Here is a 16,467-nt window from a genome sequence, read left to right as displayed (position 1 = left end):
GCTCTGGCTCTGAACCAGCACCCGGTTCTTGTTGGTGGAAAAGGGGTATAAGTCAATGGTGGGATATTGGTAAAGTCCATATAAAGATATTTTGCCAACAATATACTGCACAAAGTATCGGAAGCCTAAAAGAAGAAATTAAGATTTTAGAACAAAGCATCCTTGAACAAAGCGTCAGGAATGTTCGTGATGACCTAACTTCTGTTGATTACATCACAGAGAATAAGCTTCTGTTGAAAAATATGTTGGAGGAAAGAGGAAAATTTGCTTTTTTAAGAACTAGATTTTCCCAACTTAATGAAATGGACAGTCCCACCACTTTTTTTTTTTTGGACTTGAAAAAAAGCCAAGGGAGCGAAAACAATTTCATCAATTGAAACTTCCAAATGGACGAGTGACAACTAATCAACAAAAGATTCAGTCTCATGCAATTTCTTTTTATGAGGACTTGTATTGTTCTGACCAGTGTGATGACTCAACAACAGACCAATTTTTACAGGATTTGCCAAATATTTCAGAGGATGAAAGGTTACAGCTTGACAATCCTTTGACCTTTTCTGAGGTTTCACAGGCTGTTCATGAGTTGAGCCTCGGGAAGTCACCTGGGATAGATGGCCTTACAGTGGAATTTTACAAATCCTTTTGGAAACTAATGGGCCAAGATTTGTATGATGTCCAAACTTTTTGCATTCCTAAGCGGACAATTTTTGACAATTTATTCTTGGTGAGAGACATCATTTCTGTTGCAAAAAGATACAAGTTGGACATTGGCTTACTTTCTTTGGACCAGGAGAAGGCCTTTGACCGAGTAGACCACCACTACATGTTTAAGCTCTGGAAGCTTTTGGATTTGGTCCATACTTTGTATCTTGTATTAAGCTGCTGTATAGTGATATTTATAGTATGCTTAAGATTAATGGATCTTTGACTAGATCTTTTTCAGTGACCAGAGGCATAAGGCAAGGCTGTCCTCTATCAGGCCTTCTGTATGCAATGTCTATAGAACCACTTTTAGTTATGCTGAGGAAACAGTTATGTGGTGTTTCTCTTCCTGATTCCCCTGAAATTGCTCCCATTAAACTTACTGCTTATGCGGATGATGTAACGATAGTTATAAAACATTCTGAGGATATTACCAGGTTACTTTCTTGTTTAAATAATTTTCAAAAAGCATCATCTGCTTGCATTAACTGGGAAAAATGTACATCTTTTTTGCTGGGTGATTGGCAAATTTTTGTACCTCCAAAATTGCCAAAACAGTGTAAATGGGGCAGGGATGGATTCAAAATGCTTGGAGTTTATTTTGGGAATGAACAATATGTAAAGAAGAATTGGGAGGGATTAATTGATCGTGTTAATGGTAGGCTTCAGAGATGGAGATGGCTGCTTTCGCAACTTTCTTTTAGAGGAAGATGCTTGGTCATTAATAACATTATAGCCTCAATGTTGTGGCATAAGTTTACTGTTCTAGACCCTCCAAAAGATTTGCTTAAATGTGTTCAAAAAGCATTGGTTCATTTTTTCTGGGATGGATGTCATTGGCTTCCTCCAGGAGTCCTTTACCTTCCAGTGGCAGAGGGAGGTCAAGGGCTTATACATCTGGAGTCAAAGATCTTGGCAATGAGGATGCAAACATTGCAGAAACTATTGTATAGTTCAAATGATGTGCCTTGGGTGTGTTTCGGGAGATCTATACTTAAAGAGATAGGTGGAATAGGTATTGACAAACAATTATTCCTAATGAAGAAAACTTTTGTCAAAAAGTTTTCTGATCTGTCTTTTAGGTTTTATGTCTCAGTGCTCAAATCATGGGACTTGTTTGAAATATCAAGAACTGCTGAGGAGCATTATGGTGTGGAGGAACCTATTTTTTTTAATCCTCTTATTGAGCTTCCATCAAATATATCTCAATCTTTAATCGATAGATTTTTTAATACTGGTGTCACTAAAGTTATTGATTTGATTGATTTAAGTAGAGGCCAATGGAGAACTTCGCAGTCACTTGCTGATCAAGTTGGCTTGAATTCTCTTAGAATTATAGAAGGATTTGTTAGGGGTTTTAAATCCTCCATTCCTTTATCACTTGATCATTTTGTTAATCATGTTTTGGAAGATGGTGTAGTATGGCTGAACTTTCCTCAGTTAAAGGTGTTTCCTAAAGAATGTGGCATTGATGACTCTGGTTCGATTTCCTTATTGAAAGGCTATGGAAAAATGTTTTTTGTTGGTATAGGGAAAAAAATATTGTATCACATATGTGTTAAAACTTTACATTTGGGTCAATTGAAAGGAAAAGTTGATACTAAATGGAGAGCTCAACTCTCTATATCTGAAGATACTTTTCCATCTTGGAGACTTTTGTATAAACCTCCACTTTCTAAGAGATGTGGTGATCTTAATTGGAGACTGATCCATTGTATCTTGGCTACAAATCAATTTGTTGCCAGGATGAATGAAAATGTTTCATTGAATTGCCCATTTTGTGATGCGCTTGATACTATTTTTCATATGTTTTGTGACTGCCCTAGACTTGTTCCTATTTTTGAACTGTTGAGAAAAATAATAACAAAATTAGGGTTTCTGTATACCAATAGCTTATTTATATTGGGCTGTTATTATAAGAAATCTTTACGAGAACAATGTGTACTTGCTAATTTTGTCATTGGTCAGGCTAAATTAGCAATTTTGAAATCTCATCAGGAAAAGAATGCAGGAAGAGACATTTGTATGGTGGCCTTGTTCAGATCCTTAGTGGAAGCACGAGTGGTTATAGAATATACATATTACAAGCATGTTAATAATGCTATTTTCTTTAAATGGAGATGGTGTGTTAAGGAAGCACTGGTTTCAGTGAATGAGTATGGGGGGTTGGGTTTTAATTGGTAATGAATTTTTTTAATGGGTGATTTATAAATGAATGTGTTAAGAACATGGTTTATATATGTTTATTTATTTATTATAAAATGTGTGTTTAATGTGAATGTCAAATCTACATTTTTTATGTAGAATAAAGAGGTTGTAAAAGTCAAAGTCTCTCTCTCTCTCTCTCTCTCTCTCTCTCTCTCTCTCTCTAACTCACTTTCTCTCTCTCTCTCTTACTCTCTGTCTGGTAACATTTTACATATAAGCTGGGTATAATTAATGGTACAAGTTTTTATCATCTCATACATCTATTTTAAGTGTTACCATAACCATATTGTCATTAAATCATTTAAATTACAAATCATGTGCTAACTAGTTTTGATTTGGTATTGACTTTGAAGTGCTACCTATTGCAATACAATATTGTCACTCTCTATAGCAACACTCTCTTGTAACTGCACTTATTTCCGTCGTTGGTTTAAGTAGCAGTGGGTGGAATAGACAAGAAATGTGCAGTTTTCTACCATCTTGCTAATAACGTTTCTTTAGTCATTTGGCAGTCTTGCAGCTTGAACCACTGCAGGAAATCCACCCTTACACCACAGCTGGCCTCTATTAACTCTTACTAGTTGGTGGCTTTTACACTGTGAGAATAAAATACATTGAATAGTTCTGTTCATTTAGTAGTCCTAACCCAGAAAAATAAAATAAAAATTGAGCCTTGCGTTGTCCCACAGAAAAGTTTTTTGGGTAAAATGGTGCTTGTGGTGAACATTACTTTTTACATTTTTAAATTTTTACATTTTGTTTTTCATAATAAATGACACGCAGCTATGGCTCAAAGACATGGCCGTAGCCGCTATGAGGTCACCGAGGTCCGGACTTCGCTATTTTTTTTAGGTGTATTTTGTGAAATAATTGCCTAATTGGTACTCTCTGGTACTGCAGAGATATTGCACAGCACCAATATTAAACAGACCTTCTCATCTGAGCTGAGTTCAGCCGTCATCTGACCACTCGTCATTGTCAAAAAATATTTGAGATGATAAATCTAATCAAAGAAGGCGGGCTTTATGTTGACAGAAGCTGTTAGGCGAGAATTTCAATGCTGGTGGCGCTATGTCTATAACTACATTTAGGCATGTAGGCCTATGTGTCTTCAGGCCAGGGCATTTATCAGACATGTGAAGTTTGGGGGAGATTGGACATTGCATGCTTGAGTTACAACAACTTCCTGTTTTATGCATATAATCAGTGTTGGGGAAAGATACTCTGAAAAGTAATGCATTACAATATTGCTTTACTCCCTTAAAAAGTTACTAATTGCGTTACTTAGTTACTTTTTTATAAAAGTAATGCATTATATTACTTTTGCAATACTTTTTTTCACCTGGGCTGGGCTTGTTTTTTTATTTTTGTTTTTTGGGCAAATGTAAAGACATTTCACCTTTCACACCAAAAGTGAAATAATAAGCCTCAGGTTGAAGGAAATGTAAATTCACACATGTACAGTAAAGTGATCAGCTCAAGCAAACCTTTCAGAGCTGCTGCTGTTCTTGATAACAGAAGAATAGGATGCAGGAGAAAAGTTTAACACTCACTTTACCAATAAAAAACTAAAAAATCTTTAGTCATTTTTGCTTATGGTTAAACTGAATCATCGAAGGTCAGAAGCAAGTACATTGGCCAATAAGATTCATTTCACTGATTTTATTCATTTTGAGGACATTTAGTCTAGAACTACAATAACCATCATGTTTACACACAACGCCTCTGCACTTCGTCTGCATTTGTCTCAATATGAGGGCAAGAGAGCTCTGTCAATAAATGGGAAAACAAGGTAACTTGCGTTACTTATTTGAAAAGTAACAGATATTTTGTTGTAAATTTGAAAAGTAATGCATTACTTTATTAATTACTTGAAAAAGTAATCTGATTACGTAACTCAAGTTACTTGTAATAAGTTACCTCCAACACTGCAGATAATAGCATGCTTTAGCACTTAGCTAAGCACATGTGTTTCAACTAGTTTTAAATTTTGCTCATTTTGCTCAGATTCGCCAAAATACCAAAGTCTGCAATGAAAAGCAAAACATCTGATTATCAACTCAAGCATTTCTTAGCAAATTTTCCCAAGACCAAAACCTTCCGGTAACAAAAAAAATTTTTTCTCTAAATTGGGGTGCCCAATCCTGCCCCTGCAGATCGACTGTCCTGCACAGTTCATCTCCAACCCTAATCAAAAACACCTGCCTTTCATTTTCAAGTGATCCTAACACCGTGTCCTAACTACACGCGACGAAGCACAACAAAAGGCATCTTTTCCATGTTAATCAGAGTGTTTGTCCTAACTAGCCGCAACGGCGACACGACGACGATTATATTTTAGAAACGGTTTAAATTTTTCTGCGACGCCGCGTTGGAACAACAAACACAAAGTGTGGCAATGATAATCTCAGGTACTGTTTATGTGCTTTATATGATGTTAAAAGCGTGTAATGTGACTTTGAATATCATTTAGTGCTCCAGCTTAGTAGCTGTAAAAGCAACAATGGATAATTCACCTCCTTGAAATTAAACAAATGGAAACAAGAACGTTCAAACCATGAACAAACAAGTGTATTATTTGACAAAGATTGTTTTAGTAACTCAGTAGCCTTTGTATTTGAATAATGTTTAAGTGGTGTAATATTTGTGAATTTGATTAGTAGCTACATATCCATTTCCTTGTGAGTGCCGTCAAGATTATTCTCTGGTGCTGCGAGACTCCGTCCACACTGTTCTGATTGAATGTGGGTTTTGATTGATTTGTATGCATCTCGCAGTCACGTCACGTCTAGTGTGGACCTAGCATGCCACACAAGCCCTGAAAAGTGAAGCCAAAGCGTTTTGATCGCCCCCCAGTGACTGGTCCTAGTATAGGTCATAAGCCCCGCCTCCCTGTGTTATTCAACGGGACTTGAGACCAACTAAACAATTTAATTACACTTCAAATATCTTTTTTCCGAAGGTGGTTTCTGTCATTTAGGCTACTGTAGTTTTTATCACGCTGATGTAAATTCAAGTGTTTGTTTTTAAAATAAGTTTGTTTTTAGTTATTTGATACTATAAAAACAGTAGTGTGACGTCATGATTGACAGCTGTGATTGACAGGTTCTCTGAGCAAAGTAGTCACTGAAGCACCAACAGACTTTTTTTCGGGATCTTCTGAGGACTTGAAGAGATTGGAGCTTTAAATTTAATATCTAAATTTCTATAATTAATTATTTCACACCGAGAGTGAGGGCGGGGCCTTGATTTCGCGGCTTTACTTCCTGCTCACTACTGAACTAGATTTACCAATTTACTTGATTTATTGTTCTGATTATCTCACAACTGGTCAAATTAGTTTTGCTCTGTTTATGGTATCTGGTTGGTGAGATTTAAATGTATTGTTATGGCTTCAGTCGTTTCCATTTTTCTACAGAATTATACCAGTCTGGATCAACACATATTAACCCTTCAAATTTGTTTCCAAACTAGAAATACAGCCCTCATCTCCAGGTGATGCTAAAGTTTTATGCTAAACCAACACATGATTTCCTCAGATCTGGGAGATGAAGACCTTCCCTGCAGTCATGATCTATAAGTCTATTTAAAGCCGCAGCTCAACCCGTGACAGTGGTGTCTGTCGAGGTAGTCTTGCAATGACAACACAAGTGTGGGACTCGAGCATCTGTGCGTAACCCTTATGTCTCACAGATAGTTGCTCAGAGGGTTTGCTCCTGAGTAAACAGAAATGGCTGCAATATGTCCTGGCCTAACCTGGGTCAAGCTAAGGGCGACTCCATACCAGAAATTTTTGCCCCCAAAGAAAACTTGAAAGTGTGTCTACAGACTCATCCCTCATATTACTGTAGACTTCTAGGAGGGGAACTTACGCAAAGGCCCCTGCTCCCAAAAAAAGGCTCTTACCTGATGAACACACCATAAATGAGGTGGACTGATGCCGAACTAAGTCCTGTAACCTCAATCAATTCTGTTGTACAGCAGCTCTAAAAAGACAATAGTGCTGTTGTTCAGCTGAAGTCAGTTCAGTGTTGATTCAGTTCAGTTAATTTAATCAATTGTGAAATGAGTTCATTTCAGCTATGAAGCAAAACAGTGATTACACTCTTCTATAAGATCAGCAAAAGCTTGTTGATTTTCGTGATGTTAAAGGAGACGGATGTGTGAGCGGAAACTTACTGAGGTTGGGGGAGGATTCACACCACAACCAGATAAATATCTCAGTTCAGTCTTTCAGATCAATCTGAGTGTTTCAGACATTAAGAGTTACTATCGTGGGCTTTTCAGTGAACCGATGAAGAAACTGTTTCTCAAATTAGTTTTGCTCTGTTTGTGTTTGTGGCGTCTGGATGGTGAGTTTTAAATGTGTTTTTCTGGTTTCAGTTGTTTCTGTTCTGATGTGATAAATTACTGGTTTAATTAGTCAGAAAGGATTAACATTCACTGTTATTCTCGTATAGAAACAAATAATGTGTGATTTTACTGAGAGAAAACACTCTTATTTGAGATTAAAGTCACTTGATTATATAAAACTGTTTAACTATTTATCATTTTCATTCCTCATCATTTGTCTTTGAACTTCTGCAGAATATTAATCACTTCACATTTACATGATTAAAGTATTTTAGTGAAGCTTCATCAAACCATCATCAAGTGATTTTAAAGCTTTAATCTGTGAAAAACTCTGTTCTTCAGGAGTGATTGCTGATGATGAAGTAAAGTCAGTGTCAGTGTGGAGGAGAGATTCAGTCTCTCTAAACTCTGATCTTACTGAAATGAAGGATGATGATGTGATTCAGTGGAGGTTTGGAGATGAAAACACTTTAATAGCTGAAATCAATGTAACGGCCGACAGAATCACTGTATATGATGATGTTCTTGATGGGAGATTCAGAGACCGACTGAAGCTGGACAATCAAACTGGATCTCTGACCATCACAAACATCAGATTTGAACATGAAGGAGATTATAAACTACAGATCAACAGTGAGATCAAGAGGTTCAGGCTCCGTGTCTACAGTGAGTAAACCTTTTGAGTGATACGGTCCCACATTTGGGATTTGCAATGTTCAATGATGATGTCACATAACTGTCAGATTCAAACTCTTCAGACAATTTGAACTGCGGCGCAAACAAACATGTCGGCGCCATCTCACATTTTAAATCAAGATCATGACGGTTCGCCATGGAAACAACAAGCGGGAAACGCTCTGAAATAAATGTCGCCTTGAAAAAATCACCCAGTCAGAATCACGTGTGAAAGGGTTAAATAGCCTATTGGTTTCACCTGTTTTTAATGACAATTAAATTAAACTCTTTTTCTTTTTGTTGTTTTATGATATTGTTTATTTCAGTCACTCTAAACTCTGATCTTAGTAATAGTAGTTTATAGTAATCATCATGATTTGTAAATGTATGCAATGTTTGATAGAGAGCAAACGCAGTGTTGACAGAGCCGGGCTAATATGATCACACTTCCTGGTTCTAGTAAGAGCTCGAGCTGCTGGAGTTTGCTTGGTAACGCTTTAGATTACAGCCCGCAAAGAACTGCGTATTTAAAACTAATTTACAGTGTAACTTTCGGTAATTATAGTGTACCTACAACATGTAAAGTTTTAGGAATAAAGAAGAATTAAATTATTTATATTATAGGTATTTTGAAACTAAGGGGATCTTATGTTACAATTATGATACAACAATCTTACATGTAGGATTTGAGGGCGAAACACAAATGAATCTTCCAGGTGATTCGTTCAAACATACTTCCACACAGAACTCAACACTCCAGACCCCAAATCACCAATCCAGAACCACAAAATCCAGGCTCCAGCCAGTCTACGCTAACTAACCAAAACCCCCAGCTAAGAACTTTACAGCCCTGCAAGCTTCAAAGAGATGAGTTCAACTAAAGGAAGAACGTTGTCAACGTTAGATAGTTTGGAAAAGACTGACAGGCACAGCTCGTGCCCGACCAAGATAACGGCAGAGGTTGTTTGATCCCACGACAGATATACAAAACAGATCTTCTTCTTTAGGACCTTTGAACGACACCAGGGTTGAAATCTCTTAAAACCTCAGAGACTGAGACTTTACATTAAATCAGAGTGTTGTGAGTTTTAAATGTGTTTTTATGACTTCAGTTGTTTCTGTTCTGATGTGATAAATTACTGGTTAAATTAGTCAGAGAGGATCAACATTCACTGTTAGTCTCATATAGAAAAAATTCAACTATGATTTTACTGTCAGATCAAGTTTGAATTCAGCTCTAAACTCAGTTATTATGGATTGATTAAATAAAATAATATAAATATGAAGCTCAGATACAGCATTAGTTTTAGTGTGACATTAAACATTACAGTAAAAGTGACTTTTTTAGTTATTGTTCCATGTATAAATCTATTTCTCTTTTCATTCATCATCTTTTGTCTTTGTGCTGCTGCAGAATATTATTAATTTCACATTTAAATGATTAAAAGTATTTTAGTGAAGCTTCATCAAACCAACATCAAGTGATTTTAAAGCTTTAATCTGTGAAAAACTCTGTTCTTCAGGTTTGTTTGGTGATGCAGTCAAGGAGTCAGTGTCAGCGATTGAGGGAGATTCAGTCACTATACACTCTGGTCTTACTGAAATGAAGGATGATGATGTGATTCAGTGGAGGTTTGGAGATGAAAACACTTTAATAGCAGAAATCAATGTAATGGCCGACAGCTTCACTGTATATGATGATGTTCTTGATGGGAGATTCAGAGACAGACTGAGGCGGTTCCAAACTGGATCTCTGACCATCACAAACACCAGAACTGAACATGAAGGAGATTATAAACTACAGATCAACAGTGAGATCAAGAGATTTAGGCTCATTGTCTATGGTGAGTTAAATTTCAGTTTCACTTGTTTTATATTTTAATCAGCACAAAGATACAATTATTAATCCAAACTCCATTTTGCTTCTGTTGTTTAATGATGATATTCATTTCGAATTTAAATGTCAAACTATTTACTTTTACTTTTATAAACCATCAAGTGACCGTCTTAATCTGTGATGAACCCTGTTTCTTGTTCTGTGTGTGTGTGTGTGTGTGTGTGCGTGCATACGTGTGTGTGTGTGTGTGTGTGTTTGGTGATTCAGGACTGGAGTCAGTGATTGAGAGAGATTCAGTCTCTCTAAACTCTCCTTTTACTGAAATGAAGGATGAAGATTGGATTCAGTGGAGGTTTGGAGATAAAAACACTTTAATAGCTGAAATCAATAAACGGGCCGACAGAATCACTGTATATGATGATGTTCTTGATGGGAGATTCAGAGACAGACTGAAGCTGGACAATCAAACTGGATCTCTGACCATCACAAACACCACAACTGAACATTCTGTAGATTTTAGACTACAGACCAACCGTGAGATCAAGAATTTCTTTCTCTTAGTCTTTGGTGAGTTAAATACTTGTTTCCCCTGTTTTATGTTTTAATCTGGACAAATATTTAATTAATAATTCAAACCTCATTTTGCTTTTGGTGTTTAATGATGATATTCATTTAAAATTAAAATTTAAAATGTACTTTTATAAACTGTAAAGTAGGCAAGGCAAGTTTATTTATATAGCACATTTCATACACAATGGCAATTCAAAGTGCTTTACATAGAAGAAGTTAAAATAAGAAAAAGAAATAAGAATAATTAAAACAGTTTAGAAAAATAAAAAATAATATACAGTACAGTACAAACAGTCGGACGAACAGTGGCACAGTGCTCATTCATTAAATGCATAGCTAAACAGAAGTGTTTTGAGTCTGGATTTGAATGTGACTATTGTAGGAGCACATCTGATCTCCTCTGGAAGCTGGTTCCAGCTGTGGCTGGCATAATAGCTAAAAGCGGACTCGCCATGCTTAGAGTGAACCCTTGGTATCTCTAGCTGATATGATCCTAATGATCTGAGTGATCTGTTGGGTTTATATTCAGTGAGCATATCTGCAATGTATTGAGGTCCTAGGCCATTTAATGATTTAAATACCAGTAGTAATACTTTAAAATCAATCCTAAATCTAACTGGGAGCCAGTGTAAAGACCTGAGGACTGGTGTGATATGTTCATATTTTCTGGTTCTGCTCAGAATCCTGGCAAGAGCGTTCTGTATGAGCTGCAACTGTCTTATGGTCTTTTTGGGAAGGCCAGTGAGGAGTCCATTACAATAATCCACCCTGCTGGTGATGAAAGCATGAACAAGTTTCTCTAAGTCTTGTCTGGAAACAAAGCATCTAATTCTTGCAATATTTTTCAGATGATAGTATTCTGATTTAGTTATTGATTAAAGTAATTAGTACAGACTGACTTGCTATCATCTCACTGATCTTTTAGAAGGCGTTTGGCCCTGCAGCTCCAGCTGTGCTGGCATGAGCATTGTGTACACAGCAACAAACCAAACTGGAAACCAGTTATAGACTTTGATGCTGTGAACATTTTATGAACGGCAAATACTGAGAGCATGTGTCAAATCATTGCTCAATTTAAAGATTTTTTGTGACTACAATATAGAATTGGACACACTATTCTTGATTTTGGGCTGAAATGTTATAATTTGCATTCTTTTGAGAATGTATTTGAATATGCAAAGGAAGGTTGGACAAACAGGTCTGATGGAGGGGCCAAGATTGTTTTTTGGTTTGTTAATTTTGTCTCTTTTGAGACCTCGAAAAACATACAAGAGTTTAGCAAAGTCTGAAATAAGACCAAAGAAAAAGCTATGTTTTATAAGACTGGGCCTTAAATGGTGTTGTTTAAACCATATGTTATGACATCAGTCATGAACTTTTTAGTGCTCGAAAGATTTTCAAAGCACAGTGATTAATTTGATGTAATTATTATTAGTAAATAATCATAAATATTGATTATGATTTAATTTAGATCTTTGATTATTCTGAGTATCCCATACTTTTAATTATTCGTTCAGTAGGGACCCGGTGTCGCTTTGAGACGTCACGTCACGAATGTGCGCTCACGATCACAAACTAGCCAGTTCTCAAATAGTCAGAGGATGCAGTGCAACTATTTTACCCTTAAGCGGTCGCTCACTGATGACTCATAACAAAAACTTTTTTTTTAATAGCCGCGAGATGCAACATGTTAAGTTAGCGATAGACAGAATCAGAAGGTCTCCTTTACGATGTGCCCCATGCTCCATTCATAGTGCCTTCAGTTTGATCTATCCTGGACAGAGATTTGCGGAAACACCAGACTACACAGACACTACCAGTAATCTACTAGATATAATGATTTCAGAATAATTCAGAATAAATCAAATAAAACATTTTATTTGTCAGGTAAAATGTATCATGCCAATTGCACAATTAAACAAATAAAATCCAATTCAGTAATAAATAAATACATAACATCGATAGCTCAAAGATGACTCTAAGAGTAAGAAATGCTCCTGACAGAGACACACAGTGTGTGTGAGTGTGTTCTGAGTGCAAGACTCAGGAAGCCACTGACACCGCACTGCATGGGGGTTTTCCTGGTTGCAGGTTCCCAAAGACTGCTCTGCCACTTACTCTTATACACAGACCAGAAAAAAATGCTTGTACAAATAATGTTTAGAGTTGTTTTGGGTCAATTCATGTACCCCAGGGGGTAACACCTGGTTTCAGGGGAGAGGGGAGAATTATCAGATATCTTGAGAGACACCACCCATAGAGGAGAACAGAATTCTTGTTCAATCTTTCTCATAATACCAATGACTGCAGTGAAACTAATACAATTTTACCACTTGCACTGAGACGTTTAACATGATACCAAACATGAAAAGAAAAAAACAATAGATTCACAAGATACATCATATGCGGTATATATACATTCCTCAGTGAACTTTTAGTGACTTGACTCAGGGGGAGAGGAAGGGAGAAGGGAGAGGGGGATGCAGAGATAAGGAAGGAGAAATGTTTGGACAACACAATGTCCTGTGCTCTTTCTTTGAGATCTTCTGTCTAGGGTGCGTTTTATTGCTTTATTGCAGGGTGCGTTTTATCTCAGCTTTTGTCTTAGTAGGAAAATCAAGCCTTACATAACCATCAAGTGACCTTCTTAATCTGTGATGAACCCTGTTTCTGTTTGCTCTGTGTGTGTGTGTGTGTGTGTGTGTGTGTGTGTGTGTTTTTGGTGATACAGGAGTGGAGTCAGTGATTGAGGGAGATTCAGTCTCTCTAAACTCTGATCTTACTGAAATGAAGGATTATGATAAGATTCGGTGGTTTTTTGGATATGAAAACACTGTAATAGCTGAAATCAATAAACGGGCCGACGGAATCACTGTATATGATAATGTTCTTGATGGGAGATTCAGAGACAGACTGAAGCTGGACAAACAAACTGGATCTCTGACCATCACAAACACCAGAACTGAACATGCTGGAGATTATCACAAAATTAACTATAGTGAGATTAAGAGGTTTATTCTCTTTGTCATTGGTGAGTTCAAAAACATTTGCACCGTTTTTTTTTTTTTAAAGGGGTGGTATAATGCCCTTTTCACAAGATGTAAAATATGTCTTTGATGTCCCCAGAGTGTGTATGTGAAGTTTTAGCTCAAAATACCCCACAGATATTTTTATATAGCATGTTAAAATTGTCACTTTTTGAGGGTGAGCAAAAATGAACCGTTTTGTGTTTGTTCCTTTAAATGCAAACGAGTTGCTGCTCCCGGCACAGAGGGCGGAGCTACAACAGCTTGTGTCCTTTTACCTCACACAGACATGCACTGAACATTTCAAAAACCTTTAGGCTTTTATGTTCAAACTGGAGTCAGACAATAATGGAGAGACTCGAGAAGAAGTGACAACGTAGAATGCAACAGGACATTTCTGAACGGTTAGTTGAGGAATTTATGTAGCTTATGTGTAGTTATCTTCTAGTCATTGATTAGCATATTCTGTCTGGATAATCTATAAATCGTGTTCAGGGGACGGAGTTTATGTAAATTTTAGGATTAGTGATGTCACTTAGCCAGGGGGAATGTGGTGTAGTCTCTACCATCCGTTGGTTGTAGTCCCTAAAAAGCGATTTCTTTAAAAGCAAATATCTCCCTTTGCTTTGAACTTTGAGCGTTGTAACTTTGCAGATGTTGTTTATGCTCAAACAGCAACATTACACACTAACTAAAGTTAGAAAAGTCAAATCATAATCAACCACCCCTTTAATTAAAAAATTTCAATTAATTCATACAGGATTTTGTTATTTTATATTGTTTATTTTTAAAAGTCAATTTTAAACTATTCAATTTAGTAAACCATTATAAAGTAATTTAACAGTATTAATCTTTGCAAACACTATTTCGGTTTGTTTTCTCTGTGTGTTTGACAGATGAAGTGAAGTCAGTGTTGGAGGGAGATTCAGTCTCTCTAAACTCTGATCTTACTGAAATAGAGGATTATTATCGGGTTCAGTGGAGGTTTGGAGATGAAAACATTTTAATAGCAGAAATCAATAAACGGGCCGACAGAATCACTGTATATGATGATGTTCTTGATGGGAGATTCAGAGACAGACTGAAGCTGGACGATCAAACTGGATCTCTGACCATCACAAACACCACAACTGAACATGAGGGAGATTATAAACTACTGATGTATTCAGCAGGAAAATTGTTCACATCAAAAGCATTCAGAGTTTCTGTCTATGGTGAGTAGAGATCATTTTTCTTCTCCTTCAAATATTCTTATTTACTATTTACATGTTGAATTGTTGAATCATTTTACAGTTTGAGATGACAGACCGTATAAAAACTCACTTGGAACTGAATATAAGATTGTTGATTAGATTTGATTTGATCATATTTCTGTGTATTCAGAAATATTAGTTGATGTCAGCGCTGATATTAGTGTTTATTGACTGATCTGATCTCAGTTTGATGTGTTTATTCCTCAGACTCTGTCCACTGGTGTGGTCCTACTGAAGCTGTGATCCGATTGGTCCTCTCTGCTCTGGTGGGCGTGGCTACTCTCATTATTGTGGTTTATGACATCAGATCCAGAAGAGCTGAAGGAGATCAAGCACATATTCACACATCAGGTACATGATTGATGATGTCATTTCTCACAAACTGATACTGCATATTTTAATGTATGTCAGATATTTATGCCTTGATATGTTCATCTTTTTCAGGAAGTATCAAAATGAAAACAGGACGCTGAGCTTTAAAGGTTCTTCAAGTGTGTTTTCTGTTTTTGTCATAAGTAATACTGAATATTTGAGCTTGATTATTTAGGGATTTAAAAAAAAATCTTATTTGTCAGTCTTTATTGTTTATATTTCTCTCAGATAGAAAAAAAACGTGAATAAAGAGACACAGATCTCACTTTACTACTGCTGCATATTTGCTGTATGTTTTTTCTTGCCTTTATCAATAAAGTTTCTCACTCTGAGGTTCAAGAGTTTCTCCATATTTAATTACATTTATCATGTTAAGCGCCCTCTGGAGGAATACAGACTCTATATGTAGTTTAGAGATTCTGACCTGTGGAACATTTAAAGCTTTACATTATTAAAATATTATTTAAAAAACATTACTTGTAAATGTTTACATTATTAGCTCATTATTTTTATTTTTTTCTATCCACACTAATAAACAAACAGCTTCTCCTTTATCCTGAGAAAATACTGATTTGGGACACATTATAATATACTTTGAGATCACAGTGAAATACATAAACACAACATATCGATGCTCCATTTCCTCCAACAGGGAACGATAAAGTCTTTAAATCTCTAGTGTGATTTGTCTCTGTGGTTTCGTCTGAGGAGCAACACCTCCATCTAGTGGCTCACCCTGAACTCACATGTTATCAGGAGTTATTTACTCAGTCTCTGTAATGAGTTTCAGTGATTGTGTCTGTTACTCAAGAAAGCCACTAGATGGCGCTGTGTTCAGTATTATGTGACGAATACTGTGAAACGAATAATGAAGAATAAAACCACATGTTGAAGTGTTCAGAGAAAATAAACAGACATGTTGAAACTGCACTGAGAAATATTTTATTCAAATCACTGAACAAAACATGATACCAGGAGTGAACTCAAACTAAAACCAGCTCACTGGATATTTTCTCTTTTTCAGACCATTCTCTGTGAACCCTAGAGATGGTTGTGTGTTTAAATCCCAGTAAATCAGCAGTTTCTGAAATACTCAGACCAGTCCGTCTGGCACCAACAATCATGACACGTTCAAAGTCACTTAAATCACCATTCTTCCCCGTTCTGACGCTCAGTTTGAACTTCAGCAGATCGTCTTGATCATGGCTGTGTCCGAAATCCAAAACCCTTTCCCCTTAAATATGGCACTATTTGACAGTACGGTGTACATTTTAGGACATCCTCAGATCGCAGTCATATGTTTGACAAAAAGGCATCGGGTGAAACAGCCTCAGATGAAAGCGTAGAAGTTTCGAAGTTAGCTAAATAACACATTGCAACTATAGCTAGCTTGTATGTTGGCAAACTACAGTGCAGTTAAAGAAATCTTTTGAGCTGGACTGTGTTTTTATAAGCACAACGCTGCATTGTG

At 36.5% G+C, this 16,467-nt stretch overlaps 1 protein-coding gene across 1 annotated transcript in view; it reads left to right on the top strand.

Annotated features, from left to right (window-relative positions):
* LOC311085938 (uncharacterized protein) overlaps positions 1 to 14,867 on the top strand; it is a gene marked incomplete at both ends in the record, with an annotated part of 64,197 nt that extends 49,330 nt beyond the window's left edge. Inside the window, 3 exons of the mRNA XM_084118557.1 lie at positions 10,128 to 10,342; positions 13,077 to 13,180; positions 14,832 to 14,867. Coding sequence (XP_083974683.1) covers positions 10,128 to 10,342; positions 13,077 to 13,180; positions 14,832 to 14,867 — 355 coding nt within the window. The remainder of the gene's footprint in view (positions 1 to 10,127; positions 10,343 to 13,076; positions 13,181 to 14,831) is intronic.
* Positions 14,868 to 16,467: the final 1,600 nt, after the last annotated feature.

This window comes from Abramis brama (assembly GCF_963993115.1).
Source record: "Abramis brama genome assembly, chromosome: 6".
NCBI lineage: Eukaryota > Metazoa > Chordata > Actinopteri > Cypriniformes > Leuciscidae > Abramis > Abramis brama.
This window is presented reverse-complemented; position numbering and strand designations above follow the sequence as displayed.